Source organism: Microcaecilia unicolor, chromosome 9, assembly GCF_901765095.1.
Source record: "Microcaecilia unicolor chromosome 9, aMicUni1.1, whole genome shotgun sequence".
Lineage (NCBI taxonomy): Eukaryota > Metazoa > Chordata > Amphibia > Gymnophiona > Siphonopidae > Microcaecilia > Microcaecilia unicolor.
The window spans coordinates 108894995-108920692 of NC_044039.1; the positions used below are offsets into that span (position 1 = coordinate 108894995).

At 43.0% G+C, this 25698-nt stretch overlaps 1 protein-coding gene across 2 annotated transcripts in view; it reads left to right on the plus strand.

Moving 5' to 3' along the window:
• RALGAPA1 (Ral GTPase activating protein catalytic alpha subunit 1) overlaps positions 1-25698 on the plus strand; it is an 882008-nt gene that overhangs the window by 512012 nt on the left and 344298 nt on the right. For both annotated transcript variants that reach the window (XM_030214290.1, XM_030214291.1), the window contains exon 33: positions 15401-16268. In XM_030214290.1, the coding sequence (XP_030070150.1) occupies positions 15401-16268 (868 nt within the window). The remainder of the gene's footprint in view (positions 1-15400; positions 16269-25698) is intronic.

The following is a 25698-nucleotide window of genomic DNA, read 5'->3' on the forward strand; positions in this document are numbered from 1 at the left end:
TTTGTCTGAAAATTGGGAACTCAAACTTCATTGAGTTATATGCAGTACAGCCTCTTACTGAATACAATACTCTTAATTGAATACAGATTTATTTTCTTTTGACTTGTGTTTGCATAGCATCTTCCCTGTAGCTACAAAAATAGTTCATGTTACTTAAATTGGAAAGCAATAAAGTGAAAAATAAATGCATTTAATTTGTAACAAATGTCCTGTTGATGTCCTGTTGGAGGCAGGTGAATTTAATGTGACACATTTTTAATTCAGGCACAGATGTGCAAATATTGGAATACATTTTTTTTCAGCTTAAAACCACATTGTTTCACTATTTTCTCAAAACAAAAGTCCAGATTTCTTGGTTAAAAATTCCTGAACTAGAGACCATGTGATGCTGTGAACAGTGAAGGTTGTGCCTGTCTGAGCTGCTCAGAGGCCTCCCTCTAAATCGCCCCTAAATCCTTGCAAAACAGATTTTGACATCCATCGACATTTCCATTAAGCAGTGATCACTATATGGACAAATATCTGGCGAAATCTAAGGATCAGATGGCAGGTAAACCACAACAAAAAGCGAGTGAGCAGGGGAAATCGGAGAGGACAAGATGGCAGAGACGCTGCCCTCGGCTTTTCCCTGGCAGTCTGGAGAAGCACTAACGTTCGAAATCATTGAGGCAGTTGTTCATGCACGTGACCCCAGGTTCACTGTGCTCTCAGATTATCGGCACACAGCAGCTGATTCCAGAAGTAACGACCTGGACTGGGGGAGCTTGACGTGCGGGTATCGGAGCTAGAAGATAGCATGCAAGGTCTGTGCCCCAAAAAAGGTGAGGACAAATCAAACTCTCGTATACATATAAAGTATTACATACCATGTAAAATGAGCTTATCTTGTTGGGCAGACTGGATGGACCGTTCCGGTCTTTATCTGCCCTCATTTACTATGTTACTTGAGGTGGGAGAGCTTACACTTTCTTCAAATTTCCAGTCTGTTTCAGAATTTGCCATATCTGACACTGTCATGAAGTGGCTGGCTGCCATGTTTCCACAAGCTGCTGCAGAGAGTGCGATTCGCTTAGGGTGCACTGCGTGGGCCTAGGCCAATTATAGCACGTTTCCATTACTACTCACAAAAAGTGGAAGTACTGCAGTGCTATAAGCAGAAGTAGGAGGAAGTCGTTTTTAGAGACAGTACCTGTAAAAATCTTCCAAGACTTCTCTGCGGCTTTAATGGATAAATGTAAGCAATTTACTCCTTTTGTGTGCAAAATTACATGAGCAGAGCACTCGATTTATGCTTATCTACTCGGCCATATTAAAGGTGTTTCATGAAATTTGATGGCTTGCCTTTAAAGAACTCAAGAAAGCTGCGGATTGGATCAATAAATTAGAACACAAGACTTTATTATTAGATATATATCACACTGAATGGTTTCTGATCTTTAAATAAAATGTAATGTTAGACAAAGGGAATCTGATTAAACACACAATTTTTAAATTATTAAATTTCTTCATTTATTTAAGGAAAGTTATCCCACACCAATATCACCCATGTGAAAAAGTAATTGGTCCTTAAACTTAATAATTGGTTGCACCACCTATAGCAGCAATAATTGCAACTGAATGCTTCCTGTAATTTGATATCAGTCTTCCACATCACTGTTCAGGAAGCCCATTCTTTTTTGCAGAACTGCTTTAATTCAGACACATTTGGTAGGTTTCATGCATATGCATGTTTCAGTTCTTGCCACATCAACTGTATTAGGTTCAAAACAGGACTTTGACTAGGCCAGTCCAAAACTTCAATTTTGTTTCTCCTTAGCCATTCAAATGTAGATGTGTGTTTGTGTTTTGGATCATTGTCTTGCTGCATAACCCAAATTCTGCTTCAGATTTAGCTGACTGATGGATCGTTTATTCATTTTCTAGACCGTCACTTATTACAAAAGTAAGTCAGACATTCTCCTTAAGAATTTTCTGGTATAGTACAGAACCTATAGTTTCTTCATTAACGGCAAATTTTCCAAGTACTGAGGCAGCAAAGCATCCCGCACCATTATAACACCAACCACCATGTTGGACTGTTGGTATGATCTTACTATGGAACGCTGTACTTGATGTACACCAGAAATACTGAGACCTGTTATGTCCAAAGAGTCCACTTTTGTCTTGTTTGTCCATAGAATGTTATCCCAAAAGGCTTGGGAATTATCCAAGTATATTTCTGCAAATGAGACGAGCATTGATGTTACTCCTAGAAAGCAGTAGTTTCCACCTTTCTACTGTCTCATGAATCCCATTTTGTTCAGTCTCTTCCTTATTGTGGAGATATGAACACTGACCTTAGCTGAGGCAAGAGGCCTGCAGTTCTTAGGGTGATGACCTGGGATGTTTTGTGACTTTCCAGATGAGATATCTGTTTTTTGAGAGTAAATTTGGCAGGTCAGTCATTCCTGGGAAGATTCACCACTGTTCCAAGTCTTCTCTATTTGGAGATAATAGTTCTCACTGCATTTTGGTAGACTCCTAGAACTTCAGAATTGGCTTTATAACCCTTACCAAACTGAAATTTGTATGTTTATACATACATACATACATACATACATACATACATACATACATTCAAGTTTTTATATACCGACTACATGTTCATGAATACAATTGAAGCAGTTCAGAAATGAAATCAGCATTTAAAACCTTCCCTTTTCCACCCTCCTTAATAAAACCTTTTACATTTCCTAGTTGCAAACATTTTCCCTAATTCCTGACCTATCTCAACCTAAGCCCTTATTACTTATCAAATAAAAACTACATGAAACCCCTGCACCTACCCTAGTATATTTACCATTCTGACGACATGGGTAAACATTTTTCCTCATCTCTTACCTTCTGGAATTTCCTTTGATTATGGCAAAAGCATTTTTGTAGAAACTTTAAAATGACTAACTCACTCTCATGGTAAGGTTCAACATATAGGGCTTCTTTTACAAAGCCGTGCTAGTGATTCCGGCTTCAAATGCAGCGAAGCCCATAGGAATTGAATGGGCTCCCATCACATAGCCAGCTCCCCAGACTAAACAAGGGACAAGCTTTTGACAGGTTCCAGCAGAGCATAGCCAAAGTAAAAATATCCATCCCAGGCAACCTACCGGTAAGAGGGAAGCTGAATTTTTTGTACGAAAAGTGGCACTTTGTAATGTCAGACTGGTGAGCTCTACAAATAGCCTTGGGTGGGTTACACCCTCAGTTTGTGTCAACTTCCTCCAAATTTCCCACCAACAGCATCAGTCTTCAGCTCTCTGCACTGGGAAGTACTTGCAGAGAAACTTTCCTCCCTTGGCAAGGCCCATGAAGTTGAACCCGTTCCACCAGAGGAAGAAAGAAAGGGATTCTATTCCAAGTACTTCTTTATGCCCTAATTTTGTCCCATCCTAGACCTAAGGGACCTGAACAAATATCTGGTCAGAAGTTCAGGATGATTTCCCTGGACACTCTTTCCCTGATTCATAAAAACAATTGGTTATACTCTCTGGACTTAAAGGATGCTTATACCCACATCCAGATATGTTCCAGTCACAAGAAGTATTTCAGATTTCAGGAGGGGAAATACCATTACCAGTACCATATCCTGCCATTTTGTTTTCATGGGTTCTTAAAAACAAAGCAGAGCAGTGGGACAGCGTAGGAGGCACTACAGTGAACGTCACATAAAAGGTCTCAGGTACACATCACATCATGACCCCCTTATATTGAAATGTGAGCTCTCCAGAAATAGCCAAAAAAATGTACTGCACCCAACTGTTCCAGCCTTAGCCCCCTTCTCATCTGCTTCTAGTTCCAATTACAACCCCAGCCCCCCACCTGTCCACCCTCTTCTCCCGCAACAGCCCCCTTTTTGATCCTGCCGCCCCGCATTTAAATCTTGTACCTCAAAGTCAAAGCAACAGTGGCAGACAGTGAAAGAAGCAGACTTGCCTCGAGCTTTCCCTTCCCTCACAGTGTCCCGCCCTTGCAGAAACAGGAAATTAAATCAGACGAAGCCGGGACACTGAAAGGAAAAGGAAGGCTCGAGGCGAGCCTGCTTCTCTCACTACTGCCACTTTCACTTTGAGGTACAAGATTTAAACCTGGGGTGGTAGGAATAAAAAGGGGACTGTCGCAGGGGCTGGAACTGGAACTGTGAGCCGCCGGAGGCAGTAAGCATAGTTTGTGGTGCCCTCCAGAGGTTGGTGCCCCCTGCCATTCTTACTGGGTTGCGCCGGCCCTGTAATACACATTCTCAAAATGAGCAGCATATAGATAAACTAAACTTTTAGTTACATGTCATTTGTTTTGAAATCACAAAATTCAAGTAAATTTTCCACATGGTGTAACCTTATTAATATATATATATATATATATATATATATATATATACAGTGGGGGAAATAAGTATTTGATCCCTTGCTGATTTTGTAAGTTTGCCCACTGACAAAGACATGAGCAGCCCATAATTGAAGGGTAGGTTATTGGTAACAGTGAGAGATAGCACATCACAAATTAAATCCGGAAAATCACATTGTGGAAAGTATATGAATTTATTTGCATTCTGCAGAGGGAAATAAGTATTTGATCCCCCACCAACCAGTAAGAGATCTGGCCCCTACAGACCAGGTAGATGCTCCAAATCAACTCGTTACCTGCATGACAGACAGCTGTCGGCAATGGTCACCTGTATGAAAGACACCTGTCCACAGACTCAGTGAATCAGTCAGACTCTAACCTCTACAAAATGGCCAAGAGCAAGGAGCTGTCTAAGGATGTCAGGGACAAGATCATACACCTGCACAAGGCTGGAATGGGCTACAAAACCATCAGTAAGACGCTGGGCGAGAAGGAGACAACTGTTGGTGCCATAGTAAGAAAATGGAAGAAGTACAAAATGACTGTCAATCGACAAAGATCTGGGGCTCCACGCAAAATCTCACCTCGTGGGGTATCCTTGATCATGAGGAAGGTTAGAAATCAGCCTACAACTACAAGGGGGGAACTTGTCAATGATCTCAAGGCAGCTGGGACCACTGTCACCACGAAAACCATTGGTAACACATTACGACATAACGGATTGCAATCCTGCAGTGCCCGCAAGGTCCCCCTGCTCCGGAAGGCACATGTGACGGCCCGTCTGAAGTTTGCCAGTGAACACCTGGATGATGCCGAGAGTGATTGGGAGAAGGTGCTGTGGTCAGATGAGACAAAAATTGAGCTCTTTGGCATGAACTCAACTCGCCGTGTTTGGAGGAAGAGAAATGCTGCCTATGACCCAAAGAACACCGTCCCCACTGTCAAGCATGGAGGTGGAAATGTTATGTTTTGGGGGTGTTTCTCTGCTAAGGGCACAGGACTACTTCACCGCATCAATGGGAGCATGGATGGGGCCATGTACCGTACAATTCTGAGTGACAACCTCCTTCCCTCCGCCAGGGCCTTAAAAATGGGTCGTGGCTGGGTCTTCCAGCACGACAATGACCCAAAACATACAGCCAAGGCAACAAAGGAGTGGCTCAGGAAGAAGCACATTAGGGTCATGGAGTGGCCTAGCCAGTCACCAGACCTTAATCCCATTGAAAACTTATGGAGGGAGCTGAAGCTGCGAGTTGCCAAGCGACAGCCCAGAACTCTTAATGATTTAGAGATGATCTGCAAAGAGGAGTGGACCAAAATTCCTCCTGACATGTGTGCAAACCTCATCATCAACTACAGAAGACGTCTGACCGCTGTGCTTGCCAACAAGGGTTTTGCCACCAAGTATTAGGTCTTGTTTGCCAGAGGGATCAAATACTTATTTCCCTCTGCAGAATGCAAATAAATTCATATACTTTCCACAATGTGATTTTCCGGATTTAATTTGTGATGTGCTATCTCTCACTGTTACCAATAACCTACCCTTCAATTATGGGCTGCTCATGTCTTTGTCAGTGGGCACACTTACAAAATCAGCAAGGGATCAAATACTTATTTCCACCACTGTATATATATATATAATCTAGTAATAAGGTTACACCATGTGGTTAAAACGTGCAGTATCAATATCTAATATAATAATTCGCACCTCCAACATTCTGAAGCGGACTTCGTGGCAGTGAAGCCGTGTAGTGTTCATAGGGTTCGTAATCGCCCCGCCCTCGAGGGAGTTGCCAGGGAAAGAAACGCAATGTCAGAAGGAGAAGAGACCAACCACAGGAAATCGCAATCGCTCTGTTTCCGCAAACAGGAAATGAGGGCGGGACCAGAGGAACAGCTGAAACCACAGCCTGTCTGAAGCAGCGTCTGTACTTGCTGCACTTCAGTGTTGGCGGCCGAACAGGAGATAAAACTTTTTAAACAGCACACGTCCTCCTTGCACTCGCAGGCCATAGACACAGAGGGAGGGAGGCGCTGGGCGGCGGAAATCGGAGGAGAGAGGGGAGTGTGGATAGAGGGCGGGGTCCTGAGACGAGAGAGGGGGGGTCCTGAGATGAAAGGGAGGGGATGTGGGGGGGTCCTGAGACGGGAGGGGAGGAGGAGGGGGTTGGGAGGAGGGGGAGGGGAGGAGGAGGGGGTGAGGGAAGAACAGGAAGGGGGGAGCTGGAACCTTGCTAGTGCCCATTTCCTTTCTGTTCGAAATGGGCCTCTTTTACTAGTTATACCCTGCTGTAAATATAAAATCCATTATAATATTAATTCTCCGAGGACAAGCAGGCTGCTTGTTTTCATGAATGGGTGACGTCCACGGCAGCCCCTCCAATCTGAGATCTTCACTAGCAACAGCGTTTGCTAGCCCTCGCGTGCGCATGCGCGACCGTCTTCCCGCCCGAACACGCTCATGTTCGTCAGTCTTCTTTTTTCCGTGGCTCAGGACAGCTGTTTTTCGGTCGGTCTGTGCCCCAAGGAGAGACCCCTCACGTCTTTTCGCTGCGTTCTTCCATTTGGAACTGTCCGGTTTTTGTCTTTTCCGTCTCTTAGTTTAAAAAAAAAACCTTCCCTTACGTCGAGTTTTTTCCCATAAGTTTCCTTTCGTTGTCAGGTGCGGCCTTTTTCACCGCCCGTACGGGTTTTTTCTAACTTTTTTGGTGCCATTAGCCATCATCACGAATTTTGACTTCGCTGGCATGATTTTTCCGCCCATGTCCTTGAAGCCTGCCAGCGGCTTCAAAAAGTGCACCCAGTGCAGCCGGACTATCTCCCTCACTGATAGGCAAAGACTCTAGAACCTTGGATTCTTTTAGGAGGAAGGCCTACCATTCTTCAATGCTGATTTCCAAAATTCAGTCCTACCAGCTCTACACGAGCATTCATATGCGGAACAATGTGCGGCAGTTGGCGGACTTGGTGGACAAGCTCCCCTCTGAGCAAGCCAAACCTTTTCAGCAGGTGGTCAGGCAGCTGAAGGCGTGTCGTAAATTCCTTGCCGGGGGTGTTTACGATACTTTTGATGTCGCGTCCAGGGTCGCTGCTCAAGGTATGGTGATGCGCAGACTCTCATGGCTGCGTGCCTCAGACCTGGAGAATAGGCTCCAGCAGCGGATAGCGGATTCTCCTTGCTGGGAGGATAATATTTTTGGAGAAAAGGTCGAACAGGTGGTAGAACAGCTCCACCAGCAGGACACCGCTTTCGACAAATTCTCCCGACGGACGCCTTCAGCATCTACCTCAACTGGTAGACGTTTTTATGGGGGAAGGCGGACTGTTACCTATTCTTCTAATAAGCGTAGGTACAATCCTCCTCCTCACCAGCCTGCTGCCCAGGCCAAACCCCAGCGTGCTCGTTCCCGTCAACAGCATGTGCCTCCATAGGCCCCTGCAGCTCCCCAGCAAAAGCAAGGGACGGGCTTTTGACTGGCTCCAGCAGAGCATAGCCGCAATCAACGTGTCCGTGCCGGACGATCTCCCGGTCGGGGAGAGGTTAAAATTTTTTCACCAAAGGTGGCCTCTCATAACCTCCGACCAGTGGGTTCTTCAAATAGTCCGGCTAGGATACTCCCTCAATTTCGTCACAAGGCCTCCAAATTGCCCACCGGGAGCTCAGTGCTTCAGCTTCCAGCACAAGCAGGTACTTGCAGAGGAACTCTCCGCCCTTCTCAGCGCCAATGCGGTCAAGCCCGTGCCACCGGGGCAAGAAGGGCTGGGATTGTATTCCAGGTTCTTCCTTGTGGAAAAGAAAACAGGGGGGATGCGTCCCATCCTAGACCTAAGGGCCCTGAACAAATATCTGGCCCGAGAAAAGTTCAAGATGCTTTCCCTGGGCACCCTTCTCCCCATGATTCAGGAAAACGATTGGCTATGCTCGCTGGACTTAAAGGATGCTTACACTCATATCCCGATACTGCCAGCTCACAGACAGTATCTTTGATTCCGTCTGGGAACACAGCACTTTCAGTATTGTGTGCTACCCTTTGGTCTCGCCTCTGCGTCCAGGGTGTTCACAAAATGCCTGGCTGTCGTAGTGGCGTCTCTACGCAGACTGGGAGTGCACGTGTTCCCTTACCTCGACGATTGGCTGGTGAAGAACACCTTGGAGGCAGGAGCTCTACAGTCCATGCAGATGACTATTCGACTCCTGGAGCTACTAGGGTTTGTGATAAATTATCCAAAGTCCCACCTTCTTCCAGTTCAAAAACTCGAATTCATAGGAGCTCTGCTAGATTCTCAGACAGCTCGGGCCTACCTTCCGGAAGCGAGGGCCGACAATCTTCTGTCCCTCGTTTCCTGGGTGTGGGCGTCTCAGAAGATCACAGCTCGGCAGATGTCATGTGACTTCCATGGCCCGTCTTCACATGAGATCAGCTCAATGGATCCTAGCTTCCCAGTGGTACCAAGCTGCTCGGCATCTAGAGGATATAGTCCAGCTGCCCACCAGTTTTCTTCAATCCTGCAGTGGTGGACAATTCTGTCCAATTTGACTCTGGGACGTCCCTTCCAAATTCCTCAGCCGCAAAAAGTGCTGACGACAGATGCGTCTCTCCTGGGATGGGGAGCTCATGTCGATGAGCTTCACACCCAAGGGAGTTAGTCCCTCCAGGAACAAGGTCTACAGCTGGAATGCTCTAAGGGCTTTCAGGGATCGGCTGTCCCACCAAATTATTCAAGTTCAGACAGACAACCAGGTTGCCATGTATTACATCAACAAGCAGGGGTGCACTGGATCTCGCCCTCTATGTCAGGAGGCTGTCAGAATGTGGCTTTGGGCTCGCCGATACAGCATGTGTCTTCAGGCCACATATCTGGCAGGCGTAAACAACAGTCTGGCCGACAGGTTGAGCAGGATCATGCAACCTCACGAGTGGTCGCTCAATTCCAAAATGGTACACGAGATCTTCCAAGCGTGGGGCACCCCCTTGGTGGATCTCTTTGCTACCCGAGCCAACCACAAGGTCCCTCAGTTCTGTTCCAGACTTCAGGCCCACGGCAGACTAGCGTCGGATGCCTTTCTCCTGGATTGGGGGGAAGGCCTCCTGTATGCTTATCCTCCCATACCTTTGGTGGGGAAGACTTTGCTGAAACTCAGGCAAGACCGAGGCACGATGATTCTGATCGCTCCTTTCTGGCCGCGTCAGATCTGGTTCCCTCTTCTTCTGGAGTGTCCTCCGAAGAACTGTGGAGATTGGAGTGTTTTCCGACCCTCATTACTCAGAACGAGGGGGCGTTTCTGCATCCCAACCTCCGGTCTCTGGCTCTCACGGCCTGGATGTTGAGAGCATAGATTTTGCCTCCTTAGGTCTCTCCGAGGGTGTCTCCCGGGTCTTGCTTGCTTCCAGGAAAGATTCCACTAAAAAGAGTTACTTCTTTCTATGGCGGAGGTTTGCCGTCTGGTGTGACAGCAAGGCCCTAGATCCTCGCTCTTGTCCTACACATACCCTGCTTGAATACCTTCTGTACTTGTCTGAGTCTGGTCTTAAGACTAACTCTGTAAGAGTTCATCTTAGTGCGATTAGTGCATACCATTACTGTGTGGAAGGTAAGCCGATCTCAGGACAGCCTTTAGTTCGTTTCATGAGAGGTTTGTTTTTGTCAAAGCCCCCCATGACACTGTAGGAGGTTTCATGGGATCTCAATGTCGTTCTCACCCAGCTGATGAAACCTCCTTTTGAGCCACTGAATTCATGCCATCTGAAGTACTTGACCTGGAAGGTCATTTTCTTGGTGGCAGTTACTTCAGCTCGCAGAGTCAGTGAGCTTCAAGCCTTGGTAGCTCATGCTCCTTATACCAAATTTTATCATAACAGAGTAGTCCTTCGTACTCACCCTAGGTTCTTGCCGAAGGTGGTGTCAAGAGTTCCATCTGAACCAGTCAATTGTCTTGCCAACATTCTTTCCCCGTCCTCATACCTGCCCTGCTGAACGCCAGCTGCACACATTGGACTGCAAACGAGCATTGGCCTTCTATTTGGAGCGGACACAGCCCCAATTGTTTGTTTCTTTTGATCCCAACAGAAGGGGAGTGGCTGTTGGGAAACACACCATATCCAGTTGGCTAGCAGATTGCATTTCCTTCGCTTACGCCCGGACTGGGCTGACTCTTGAGGGTCATGTCACGGCTCATAGTGTTAGAGCCATGGCGGCATCAGTTGTCCACTTGAAGTGAGCCACTATTGAAGAGATTTGCAAGGCTGCGACGTGGTCTTCCGCCCACACATTCACATCTCATTACTGCCTTCAGCAGGATACCCGACGCGACAGTCGGTTTGGGCAGTTGGTGCTGCAGAATCTGTTCGTGGTTTAGAATCCAACTCCACCCCCCTAAGGCTCATTTTTATTCTGTTCCAGGCTGCACTCTCAGTTGGATAAGTTTAGGTCAATCTCAGTTATGTCCTCGCCGTTGTGAGGCCCAATTGACCCTCTTTGTTGTTTTGAGCCTGCTTGTCCTCAGAGAAAGCGAATGCTACATACCTGTAGAAGATATTCTCCGAGGACAGCAGGCTGATTGTTCTCACCAAGCCGCCCGCCTCCCCTTTGGAGTTGTGTCTTCCCTTGTCTACATCTTTACTATGTCCTGGACTGACAAACACGAGCGCGCTCGGGCGGGTAGACGGTCGCGCATGCACACGGTGCATGCGCATGCGAGGGCTAGCAAACGCTGTTGCTAGTGAAGATCTCCGATTGGAGGGGCTGTCGTGGACGTCACCCATTGGTGAGAACGATCAGCCTGCTGTCCTCAGAGAATACCTTCTACAGGTATGTAGCATTCGCTATATCATAAATGTTCTCCTACAGTAGTTTGATAAAGAAAACCTTATCTTCACTATGCAAGCTTCTTTAATAAAAGCATATGTGTATAGCAAACAGAACATAAAAACATAAGACTTACTATGATGCACAACTATGCTTATATTTCAACCTTATAGAACAAAAGTTTAAAAAAAATAAAAATCAAATACAGAATACTGTGAATGTAACACAGAAAATGAATCCTTTCAACCTGCTGATTTAAACCCTATGGAATTACGGTATCCAATTCATAAATCAACTGCTGTTCTATCCTCTGCAGAGCTTTGTTAAGGTCACCACCTCTCCAACTTTGTCTAAATATTCTAAAGACAAAACAAATGAAGATCATTAATTGTATTCTGTTTCTTAATCCAGTGTTCTACCAGTGGTGTTGATCTAACTTGTCTATTGATGCAGATCCTATGCTCCACAATTCTTGTTCTTATATTTTCTTAGTTTTCTAATGTATTTGAATTTACATGGGCATATAACAATACATATGGCAAAACTAGAATTGCATGTGGTGTTAAAATGAAGTACCTGAATGTAACAAACCTTGAGCTACTACTGAAAAGGTGTGAGCAAAATCCAAATAAATAAGTCTATATTCTCTACCAGAAGTTGGATGAATAAAGGTGGATATTCAAAGAGAGTGTTTACATATGGAGCAATGTTTAGAGCCACAAGGACCATGCCCACTGTTCCACATAGGAAGCATGTGACGTGATGGTAAAACTGAGGGTACTAAGAAATTCTTTACATTTAAATTTCGAGAATAGGCAACCACAGGTTTTATATTCTGAAAACATGGATGTCACTGTAAGCCACATTGAGCCTGCAAATAGGTGGGAAAATGTGGGATACAAATGCTATAAATAAATAAATATCCTATATAATAACACGCACCTCCAACATTCTGAAGCTGAATGCATGGCAGAGGCATTCTCTTTTTCTCACTCTCACACACTGTCTCTCACACACTCTGTCTCACACTGTATCACATTCACTCTCTCTGTGTAACACAGTCACTCACACACACTCTCTTGGTCTCATACACTCAGTCTCACAGAGAGTCTGCGTCTCACACACACACTCTCTCTTGCACACACTGAATCTGTGTGAAACACACTCTGTCTCTCTCTCACATATGCACTTGCACACACTCTCATTCTCACACACACACTCTCTCTCTCACAGACACACTCGCACCCAGACTCACTCTCTCTCTCTCACACACAGTCACTCTCACAGACACACTCGCACTCAGACTCACTCTGAGGAAAACCTTGCTAGCGCCCATTTCATTTGTGTCAGAAACGGGCCTTTTTTTACTAGTATTCCAATATTTGAGTATAATATTATGTATATCACATGACAGAAAAGAGAACCTAATCGTCCACACCAATTCAGGTGGTGATTTCTTAATTTGCTCAGTCTTAAGCAATTCTTCCCTTGAGTCTTGACCCTACAGTATCCTTCTTTTATACTACATGTAGGATAGCTTCTATTGGTAAATCTGGCCAAAATCCTGGACTGTATGTTAAAATCTTCAGGTTCTGTACATAACCTTTTTAGTCATGTAGGAGGCAAGCCCATCTCAGTACTGCCTCTAATTAACTGTTGACAAAGCCTTCCATCAAACCTCCTACTGTGTCATGGGACCTCAATGTTGTCTTCACCCTGCTGATGAAAGCCCCTTTTGAGTCACTTGATTCCTGTTATCTGAAGTACCTGACCTGGGAGGTCTTATTTTTGATGGTGGTCACTTCAGCTCACAGAATGAGTGAGCTGCAGGCCCTAGTAGCTTATCCACCTACACAAGGTTTCATTATAACAGAGTAGCTATCCACACCCATGCTAAGTTCCTTCCTAAGGTGGTGTCACTAGTCTTTCCAACATTTTTCCAAAAACTTCATGCCTATCCTGGCAAGAGTGCACTGCACAATTAGGACTGCAAGTGATCCTTGGTCTTCTGTCCGGAGTGGACTAAAGCCCATAGACTGTCCCACTCAGCTTTTTGGTTTTTTTTTTTTACCCAAACAATATGGGGACAGCAATTGATAAACGCACTATCCAGTCATGGCTAGCAGACTGAATCTCTTTCACTTATTTCCAGGCTGGGCTGATTCTGGTAGGTCATGTCATGGCTCACAATGTCAGAGCCATGGCTGCGTCAGTAGCCCATTTGCAGTCAGCCTCCATTGAAGAGATTTACAAAGCTGCTACATGGTCTTCAGTCCACGCATTGAGATCTCATTACTGCCTTGAGCAGAATACCTGACACAAAAACAAGTTTGGTTAGACAGTTCTGCAGAATTTGTTTGATGTCCACTCTCCTAGGCCTATTCTTTTATGTTCCAGGCCGCACCTTCACAACAGGCCTGTTTATTTGTTGTTAGTTCTAGTTGACCTTGCAAGTCCCTGTTGACTTTTGTTTGTTGTTTTTGGTAAGCCTGGTAGCTAGGGATTCCCACACATGGGAACTAATTGCCCTGCTTGTCCTTGGAGAAAGCGAAGTTACTTACCTGTAGCAGGTGTTCTCCAAGGACAGTAGGACATATGTTCTTATATACCCTCCCAGCTCCCCTAGGAGTTGCATTTATGCTTTTATCCAACTGCAGGTCCCGTGCAACTCAAGCAGGCAGGAAAACACTCGCGCATTCATGGTGTGGGTCCACTAAATGCTTCTAGACGTTTTTGGAACACTGGGTAGCATTCGCACCGGGGTTGTGTCAGGGGCATCACCCACATGTGTGAACCATGTGTCCTACTGTACTCAGATAACACCTGCTACAGGTGACTAACTTAAAAACTCTTCTGAAATGTAGATTTTTAAGATATTTCCTACAAATAATTATTTTGACATAGGGTTGGATGGTTTCTGATTATGTCTTTGTGACTCTTCATCTGTCTACGTTTTGACTGATTTTTGTAGTCAATATCCTGAAAACTTGACTGGCTGGGGAGTTTGGGAGCCACTGTTCCTGGGTTCTCCTCTTGGAGAGGACTCAACAGACCATGTTTTATCTCAGTTCTTATTGTTTTTTCTTTTATCTTTTTGGATTATTTCCTAATCAATTAATTTACTTAATATATAAACCAGTGCTCATTTGTCTCTTTTTTTTCAAGGATCCTTGAATGTAAACTTTTAAATTTCAGTAAATAACTAACTTTAAAAAAAAATGTCTCTGTAATGCTGGGACCAGCAGTTTCATTTCTGCAGGAGTAAGAGAAGAGGAGTTGAGAAAGAAATAGACAAGCTCTTTTTCCTACCAACCACATTTCCTCTCTCCCCCCTGAAAATAAAAACACTTTCCAGATGTCATTAGCGAGGCTAAAAATTAAGGGGCCTTTAATAAAATGTTACGTTTTTGCACTTACCTCACTTTAATAGCAAATTGTAACATACAATACGTTCTAAGGCTGTGCAGCAATTGTTGGGGGCAGGGAGCATTCCCAGCATGCCCTTTGCAGTTACTGCACTGAAAAATTCTTTTACACATGTTAAGACTAATAAACAATTAACAGCAAGAGCACCTGTTACAACTTCAGTTAGCGGTAAGTATTTTGCGCACTCTGCAATGTGCAGTCCATGCTCATTCTCCACTTCTATTCCTCCTAACACAGCATGTAATTAATACACAAATTAGCGCACACTCTCAGCTAATGTGATAATAGTGCATGCTAATTTGTGCATTAATTGCTTCATTGCTTCATTTAAAAGGACACCTGAATCTGTTTTTGGAGACTGGTAGTTTCATGATATATTAAAAAAAAAAAAAAAGCAGCAGTAGATATATTAGCATTAATGACTGTTAAACCTTTAGATTGCTTGGATCAAACCAGTGTGTTTTGTTTTGGATTTTGTTTTGACTGAATGAATGACACTGTCCTGCTTAGAGCAAACTCTCTCATTCCTGAGAAAAAAAGACAAAGAAACAAATTGATGTCACCGGTGAAATATGTAGAGGATGTAGATTTGTGTTATATCTAAAAAAAATGATTTCATAATTTTGTTGGTAAACATATCAAAATTTATTACTTTCATGCCACAAATATAGCTCTTTTAAGTCTTGAAGTTGAAATAAATATTGTGATAAGTGTGTAAAATGCAATAATTCTTTTTGATCAAGGCAGTTACTGGTATTTATTATGGTGTTGATATTTTGTTCTTTTGCAGTGAAAACTCACATGCAGCAAGGGCTCATTTCAATTGCAGCTCGCACTGTGATAACCCACCTTGTAAACCATTTGGGCCACTATCCAATGAGTGGCGATCCTGCCATGTTAACCAGCCAGCTTTGTGAAAACCATGATAACCCGTACAGTGAGAGTCCTGATCTTTCTCCTGAGCTTTTTGAGAACCCTAATCTCCAGTTCTTTGTGCTCAACCACACTACCTTAGTGTCCTGCTTGCAGATCCGAGCAGAAGAGAAAGCACCTGGAGGGGAGAAACTTGCTGGACTAACATCAGCTAATTCAGTGGTTAGGATTATTATGCGTGATCTCTCTGGAAAATATTCTTGGGAATCTTCCATCTTGTATGGACCACCGCTTCTCAGTGGACAACCAAAACGGACCTCTCTCATGCTTTCCTTGCTAGCACCTCATGAAAACCTGGAAGATACTTCAGTTGTAAATGGCTGTGAAGAGGAGGTCTCTGTAATTGATGGGACTACCCCTATGCCAAAGAGAAGAACCCGAGAGATACTTCCAACTTGGGACACACTCACAGATGAGGAGGATGCACTTGATTGTCTGCTGCAGTATGTGGGCACCACTGGTCCAGAGTGCTTGCAAAGGACTGGGGTCCCACTCAATATCCCTGCCCCTCCTCCATGCTGCCTCTCAGAAAAACTAGAAACTGATGTTATCAATGCTATCTTGAAACAGAATGCAGAGGAAAGAGTATTTGTAGAAAAACATTTTAATTACCTCAATATGAGAGCTATGGGACAGGAGGAACCAGTGCCTCAAAAGCCTCAGTCAGCATTTTACTATGCCAGATTACTGCTCAACATCCTGGGGATGAATTCGTGGGATAAAAGGTAAGATCATACAATAAAACAAGTTATAGTAAACTCTAAATGATTTTGTCTTTCAAACTTAATGATTTAATCTTTCAAACTTTGTCAAATCATGGTGTACTGGCAACATCACTGATTAGCAGAATGTTAGAAGCACAATAACAAACAGAAAAACTTTTAACGTACGTTGCTTTTCAAGAACTTTGTTGGGGGGTTCTCAAGAATAAGATTTTGATTTGCTACTACTGGGCCTGCAAAAATGCTGTTGTAGTAATTTTATGTTTTCTCTGAGAACAGGGCCTGCTATAGGGTGTGATGGCACTAGGCTCTGTGGCAATTTTAACTACCTGTGTCAATAATGGGAGAAATACCTGATGAATCTTTTCTGTTGCCCTTAGACAATAATGATGCAGATGCCATGCTTTCTCTATCCTTGACTTGTAGTTATCTGAATCACCCCTTTAGCAGACCTCTGTCCAGTGCATATATGTGATTTCATCCTCTTCTCTGCTCCCACCCCCCAGCAATTCAGTCCCTTTGGCAAATTATTTGATTTTTTCCCTCTTGCTGCCTCAGCTGACTTCAGAGGTCTGGCTCCAATGATGGAGCTGATATCAAGGAATCATAATCAAGTACTAAGTGAGCCTATGGCCCATGGTCAGAGATACTGAGGTGAATCTGTCTCATGTGTGGTAACAGCGGTGCTAGCACTTCAGCAACATTTCTGAGACTTCTCTTGTGTTTTCAAAGAACCACCACCATGGCACTCTTAATCCCTATGCTCACCTGTCTCAGGTCATCGGTTGGGCACCAGTATCTTAAATCCTTCCTAGCTTGTTGGGCTTCACTTGCACATTAAACAGACTTTCTTAGTATGGAAGATGTTTTTATACAAATTGATCCTAACTATATGTAATATAGAAATCTTATTTATGCAAAAAGCTAACTATATGTAATATATGTAATCTTATTTCAGCAAAAAACAGATAGTAGAGTAGCTCACTCCAGAGAAAAAAGACTAATTACTGCAAGTCATTGGAAGCTAATCTAATTGGAGAACTAGATTCCAGTCTTTTGTCACTCAAAGTCAGAGAGCTGAGACGGTTCAAAAAACACGTCACTGATTTCCACTTAATACATTTACATTGATATTTCAAGAAAAGAGAGCTCCTATCAGAAGCACCATTGGCTTAAGTAAAAGAACGTTTTTTTTCTCCTTTTCTGGGTCTCCTTGGTCAGGAAACATTCTAACCTGACAGCCCAGGAAAGGGGTTTCTCTATCCTCAAAGAAAATTCGTAGAAGCCACTCTCAATCAGATGGCAAAGCCAGTTGAAACAATCAATGTAGCCTGAGTTGTAAGTTCTGTATCCAAAGCCTCCAAAATCTCTGAATCATTAAGCAATTAAGCCTCTGTATCTGGAGCCAAGCCCAAGCCTGAGCAAGGTTGTACTGAGTACTTTTTAAGTCAAAGAAAGATAATATATATGAGTTAATGGAGGCATAGACTCTTTTGAAACCAAAGAACTTCTCTTAGGTAGCGCTGAAACACATCCCTTGCAGAAACAAAGGGAAGCTTAGGAAAGTTTATCAATTGCAAATTTGGAAATCTAACAGTGTTTTCAAGAAATTCAATTTTCCTTTTTAATAGAGAATTCTACTTTACTGAAGTAGTAGTTAACACTTGTGAATTCTTAAGCTGTTCACCATAAATTCCCAAAATCTGTACAGACTGATTAAAATCCTTATGAAGAAGTTCAATATTAGTCGAATTGAGCTAGACACTGGCATTCATAAGAGCAAACTGACCAGAATAGGGCCTTACCCAAATCTGAGACTGCAGTCCAAATGGATTCCAAAGTGAAAGTTGGAGGTCTCTAGATATGAATAGGAAAAACTAGTGAAGAAACACTGCTTTCCGCAGTAGCAAACTCCAGTCTAGACTCCATTGTAGTCCCACTTCTTCTCGATGCTCCCACTGGGACTGGATGTCCCAGAGGTGAACAAAACGCCTCAAAATTCATTCTGGAATCCTTCCCACTGTCAGCAGAAAAATCCAACAATATATGATGGACATCCATCGAGGAGCTCAACAGGCCTGGTTGCGGTGGGGGAGATTGCAGATCCGGGGTGAGTGAGATATTGGAGCCGAAGCCGACCCACCTGAGGTCAGTGTCTGAACAGACAGCAATCCTCTTCTCCCCCCCCCCCCCCCACCCCCCAAGTTCAGGAGACGATGGACTCCCTCAAATAACAAATGTATCCATAGGCCCAACTGGAGCAAGAGAGGGTTGAAATGAGGATTCAGAGGGGAAAACCCTCATTTTACCCTTCTTCTTCACCATAATGATGCACTCAAGAACACAGCTTCTCTGCCGCCACCATCTTGGCTCCTCCCCCTATATGAGAGTCATTTTATAAAGTATTTTCTACATGTAAAGCATGTTTTACACACACAAAATAGCTATTGTAAAATTGCACAGGTGTATGTGCTTGTACAAGTATGAATGCTGACAAGACCGTATCCCATATATAAGCATTCCTCAGGGTAGCATTGCAAGGTACACCCCAAATTATCTACAATCCAGACCTCAAACTACTACCCAATAGCTCAAATTCCATACATATCAAAATGTGCAGAACACATCATACTTAATCAATTGGAGGACTATATAGACAAAACCAACGCTCCTCATCCCAACCAGACTGGCTTCAGGAAATCGCACAGTACTGAAACAGCCCTCTTAGATGTCACAACCTTCATTTACCAGGCATTAGACCAAGACAGAACACCAGTTCTTCTGTATCTTGATCTCTCCTCAGCATTTCATCTGGTTGACCATGGTCTCCTTTTAAATAAACTATAGGAAATAGGTATTGCTAACACAGTCCACAACTGGTTTCAGTCCTATCTCTCTGACAGAAGAAATGCTTCTCAGTGGAATAACTCCTCCTCCTACTCTCTTCCTTCTGGGTTTCCACAGAGATCCACACTTGCCCCAGCACTCCTCAATGTCTTCTGGTCACCCCTTCTCACACTTCTTCAATCACTAGGTCTAATCCCATTCGTCTATATGGATGACATTCAAGTATAGGCAAATTTAGATTGCTACAAACAGGAAATTGATGACCGCAGTCACCACCTGACCATAGGTCAATGGCTTCCACTTAATAGACTTAAATTGAATTCTGACAAAACAAGAGGACTACTTATAGGACACAGGGGATGCCCTAACCCCCACAATTCTTATTACCTTAGCGGGGACTCCAGTAACCTTTACCTCATCCATAAAAATCTTAGGCATTATTCTAGACAGTGCCATGAGCTTTCAACTAAATATTTCCAATACCATTAAACGTTGCTTCTATACTCTACAGATCTATTCCGTTCGACATTTATTTAATAAGCCAGCTCTTCACATCCTCACAAATTCCTTTGTTATAACATGATTTGATTACTGCAATTCCTTAGTACAATCTATTTAAATGGACCTATAATTTTCTAGTGTGGGGAATCAATCGTAAATATACCCAAATTATCCCAAACACTCTTTCCTTTCACAGTTTCACAAGGTATTACCACAATGAGTTAATTCATAATCAACTACTATCAAACGGGGATCTTCAGAGTTTCAAGTACTTCCACCATCCAGGGACTAAGCCTCAATAGTTTTTTATGGTGGTGCTTGCATCGTCATTGATCAACCCGTGATTTTTTATTTTTCTACAAAAACCGTTCTTATTTATATTTCTTTTCACAATTTCTTTATAACTTCTCATAACTATAGCACCAATATGCTTCTGAAGTCCATATTTCATTATAATTTATCTACTAAGACTTAGCTTTTCAATGCGTTACAGCAGCACTTTTCCTCCCAGCTCCAACCTCCGCCGACTTGGCCAGGTTTCGAAAATTCTTCTTCAGGGAAGAGGCATGCTGAAGAGAAAAGTACAATAACATATAAAAATAAAACAAAAGTCCATCAGAGCATATCGTTATAAAAAAAACAAACCTTTTTTTTGGGTCCTACCATTACTGTGTATGTTCCTTCACACAAAGAGAAAAAATGGCTGCGGCGTCCTTCACAGCCTCTCTGTTTTAAATAGGTCACAGCTGGGCACTACAGGGCACTTGAGCACAAGATATCAGGTGTCTTCAGATTGTACAAAATTCAGCAGTGAAACTGATCACTGGATCAAAGTAATATGACTAGCCTTTTCTTTGTCATATTGTCGTCTTTGTGACGAACACTAGCTAGCCTTTACTCACAATATCCTTTAAGCTGCTTTCAGTAGTCCACAAAATTCACACCTTCGGCACCTACATATAGCTATCTCAGTTACTAATCCCTTACATTCCACTGGAACCCTATGCTCTACTCACTCAAATTTACTTGTCATACCTTTCTTCCACAGCATTTGCTTTGATTTCATCCATTCATGAATCTTCAGCGTAACTGGCCACACACTCTGGAATGCACTTTCTCCATCCATTCATTTAGAAGAATCTCATTTGAGATTTAAATTAAGCCTTAAAACTTTTCTATTCAAGGATGCATTTGATACATGGCTCACCGCCTAGGTGCCAGGTGGTGGGCCGGATGGCGGTGATCTGAGCTACTTCCTTTCCTATTTTTGATGCATTTCCTTTCATATCTCCAGTGTAAAATGTTAGTAATATTGTAAACTTCCCAGAAGGGGCCTAATTGGGCAGTCTATCAAGTCTAATAAAACTTGAAACTTGCATGCTGACAAGACCCTAGCCCATGCATAGTCATTCCTCAGGGTAGCATTGCAAGGTACACATGAACAGCTCAATATTCAGCTGCCACAATTAGCATGATTTTTAAATTGCTAACCGTGGTAGCCAAAATCAAATCCATATATTCAACACTGGTAGCTGGATAGTGGCTAGCCTTGAACACTCTGATAAAACAGTGGCTGGCATTGCTATCCAGATAGCAGATGTTGAGCTCACTACCTAGATAGCTAACCAGATAAAGTTATGAGAGCCAGATAATTATACAGTTAGTAGAGTATTACCACTAACTGGATAACTTCCAGCTCCGCCTTCCGTCCACCCCCGTACTGCCCTGGTAATATCTATATATTGCTGGGGTGGTTCGTAATGATTTAAAGTGGCACTATAGAGAGAGTGCTGCTGAAAATAGGTGTATTATCCTAGTCAGCAACACTTTTATCTGGCTAGCAGGTTCTGCTATCCATTTAAGTGCTTCCGAATATTAGGTCCCTACTTTATAAAATATGCACTTACCCATGTAGAGCCAAAAAACAACAAGGCAGCCGATCTGCAAATTCCAGTGAGGAAATAAACAAAGCAGATCAGAGGTAAATACAAACAAGTCTTTATTGAGGAGTTTCAACCTAGTGCAATGCCCGACACAGGCCGTGTTTCGCCCAAAGGGTCTGCGTCAGGGGCTACAAAATTATAAATGATAAAATTACAAATATAAAAACACAAAATTAGAAGTAAAATTGAAAACATGTCAAACAAAATAAACTAATATATGTATAAATGTAGCGTATACATATACTATATATATATATAATATATATATATATATATATATATTTAACATTAATAATAATAAATAACTGATAATGCTCTGATGTACAAAAAATAGATAGGTATAATACATAAAATATTAGAAAGCTGGAGACCATTCAGGACGATCTACCATCGGCGGACCAGCTTGCTACTTATTTCAAGGACAAAATACAAGTTCTTAGATCCACACTAACTAGTTCCCCAGCAGATATGGATGACTTCTTATACTCTTTATATTCAAGCTCTGCTTCCTGTCCAGCCGATCGCACATGGTCTGCCTTTTACAGCGTTCCTGTAGATCACGTTTCTAAAGCACTCCTGAAGTTCTCCAATAAGTTTTGTGGCCTGGATGCTTGGCCTAGTCACCTTTTGAAAGTGGCCCCACAGCGCTTCAGTGTAGACTTGACTTGCTATATTAATCACATGTTGAACCATGGCATCTTCCCCCCAGAGCACGGCAGAATTCTTCTCACACCCATTCCTAAGAATCCAAAGATCAAAGCCGACGACATCTCTAACTATCGACCAGTGGCGTCCATTCCACTGATTGTCAAAGTGATGGAAAGCTTGGTGAACACTCAGTTAAATGTATTCCTAGAGACTTTTGATATTCTGCACTACTCTCAGTCAAGTTTCCGCGCTCATTTTAGTACTGAAACGGTTCTGGTTACGGCCCTGTCTGATTTTAAACGGGAAATTTCTACTGGAAGAAAAGTATTACTGATGAGTTCGATACGTCCAGTGCGTTCGACATGGTGGACCACAACATCTTACTACATCTACTGGACACCTTAGGCATCGGAGGAAACGTGTTGCATTGGTTTCAGGGCTTTCTGTCAACAAGAACATACCAGGTCAAAGGCACTCCAGATCATTCTGCGCCCTGGAAAGCTACTTGTGGGGTCCCCCAAGGTTCGCCTCTTTCACCAACGCTATTCAACATCATGCTGTTTCCCCTTGCAACAGCACTAGCAAAACTAGGCTTGAATCCATTTATCTACGCAGATGATATAACCATCTCTATTCCCTTCCATTCCTCATTAGATAAAATCAAAGATCTAATTGAAGCGAGTTTTTCCATCATGGATCATTGGGCTGAGGTATTTCAGTTTAAATTAAGCAAAGATAAAATTCAGTGTCTGGTGCTCTCGTCCATCCATACCAGATTTTCATCAAGCTTGCTTGTCCTTTAAGACCAGACTCTCCCTATTTCAAAGAGCCTAAGACTTCTAGGTGTTGAGCTGGACCCTTACTTGCAACTGGATTTGCAAGTGCGAGCGGTCACCAAGCGGATGTTCTACGCAATGTGGAGACTGCGGCGCATTAGGTTTTGTCTCACCAGAGAGCTCTTCCGCACACTCGTTCACTGGTTAGTTCTATCTCACCTTGACTACTGCAGCGGGATTTACGCGGGCTGCCAGGGGCAACTACTGAGAAAGTTCCAGACTGCCCAGAACACTGCTGCAAGACTCATCCTGGGCGAATCCCGCATGGTTCCCGCGCAGCCTCTACGTCTCAATCTACACTGGCTCCCAATAAGAGAGCGAATTGCTTTCAAGCTCTGCACCTTAACGCATAAAATAATTTACGGTCTAGCTCCGGAATACATGATTCCTTTAAAAGACCTCCCACAGACCTCCCACCTAGAAATGCCATCAACACAGCCCACACCTATCTCCAACTTCATTATCCGTCTTGCCGGGGTGTCAAATACAAGCTTCTTTTTGCCTCTACTTTTCACTAATCCAGCCCGAAGACTTGGAATGCTTTACCTCTGAGCCTAAAATCTCAATCTGATCATCACCTTTTCAAGAAGATGTTGAAAACGTTCCTTTTTGAAAAAACTTACTCCATTAGTAATTCTGCTGTTTAGTCACCCTAATTGCTGTTAGTGTTCTCTCCTTATTCTGCTGTAAAATTAATATGTTGTACCTCTCTACATTTGTAATTCATGTAAGCCACATTGTGCCTGCATTTGTGGGAAAATGTGGGGTATAAATGAACCATAAATACATAAAATATTAGAAAGCATAAATATAAATACATAATTAACAACATAACGTATTTATTAAAACATAAAATCCAGTACAATGCAATTTACAACATATAATGTTAGAAAGCCTGGTACCTGGTGTGAAGATGGTGGACCTCACGCGTCACCTAGATAGGATTTTAGATAGTGCTGGGGAGGATCTGGCTATCTTGGTGCATGTGGGTACCAATGACTTAGGAAAATGTGGGAGAGAGGTTCTGGATGCTCTTAAGTAGAACTCTATCAACGCACGAGAATGTAAGGAATTACTCCGTTCATGTGATCTCAAATGGCCACAAATGCAAGCAACCCACATCAAAGGGCACACACTTGATCTCATCTCACACAAACTCTCAACAGACCAGAACCTAACAATAACAAATACGAAATGAACAGAGACACCCTGGACCGACCACTACAAACTAAACTTATCCCTACATTGGCGGAAGAAGGGTATACAACGAATACTAGAACACACATCCTACAGCACAAGAGGTCAAGTAGACACAAAAACATTCTGGCAACTAATATACAATAATGAATGGGCAACACAAACAGACTACATATACTACCTTATAGAATGGGACAAAAGATGCAAAAGCATACTAGACGAAATTGCGCCCTTACGAACAAGAACCCCACGCAAGCATAACTCAACACCATGGTTCAACGATAAACTGAAAAAGTTAAAAACACAAATCAGGAAACTTGAACGAACATGGAATAAAACAAAAGATGAACATACACTCGTGGAAACAAATACAAAGAAAATAAAAATACGCAATAAGACAGGCCAAAAGATCATACTATAAAACCAAAATAGGGACAGATTACAAAGACATGAAGAAATTATACCAACTCGTGAACAAACACCTAGATACCAACTTGGTCACTACCACGAATACAGACATCCCATCTACAGATAAACTTGCGAAGTACTTCAATGAAAAAATTGTAAACCTACGCAACACGCTACCTCAGAACAACACTGACATTGAAAACTTGCTTAATGAATTGGACCCAACCATTGGAGAATACCAGGCAGATTGGACCTGGTTAAACTTCACCCTCCTTACCGTCGAAACAGTTACCCAGGCGATTAGTAGGTTTTCCAACACTCACTGTAAACTAGATACCTGTCCCAGCTACCTAATGAAATCCACCCCTGACCGCTTCATAGCCGACCTCACATCCCACCTAAATTACATGCTTCAGCAAGGCCTCTTCCATAAGGAAAATGGCAATATCCTACTCACCCCAATACCAAAAGATACCAAGAAAAAAAACAAATGAAATCACTAACTACCGTCCAGTAGCATCTATCCCATTGGTGGTCAAACTGATGGGAAAACATGGTAACCAAACAACCTACAGACTACATAAACAAATTCTCAATATTACACGAATCACAGTCAGGCTTTTGCCCCCTCCACAGCATGGAAACAGTATTACTCAGTCTTCTAGCCAAATTCAAGCAGGAAATAGCAACAGGCAAAAACATCCTTCTCCTCCAATTCAAGATGTCTAGTGCATTCGACATGGTAAACCATAATATATTAATAAGATTACTAGATAAGTTCGGGTTGGTGGAAACACACTTAACTGGATCAAGGGCTTCCTAACCACAAGAACATATCAAGTAAAATCAAATTCAAACGTATCATCACCATGGAAAGCACTGTGGAGTACCGCAAGGATCACCACTATCACCGATCCTATTCAACTTAATGATGACCCCACTTGCCAAGTCCTTATCCAACCATAGCCTAACCCTTTCATATATGCAAATGATGTCATAATATACATTCCTTCCAAAACCAAACTGACAGAAATCACCAACGAAATCAAGCTC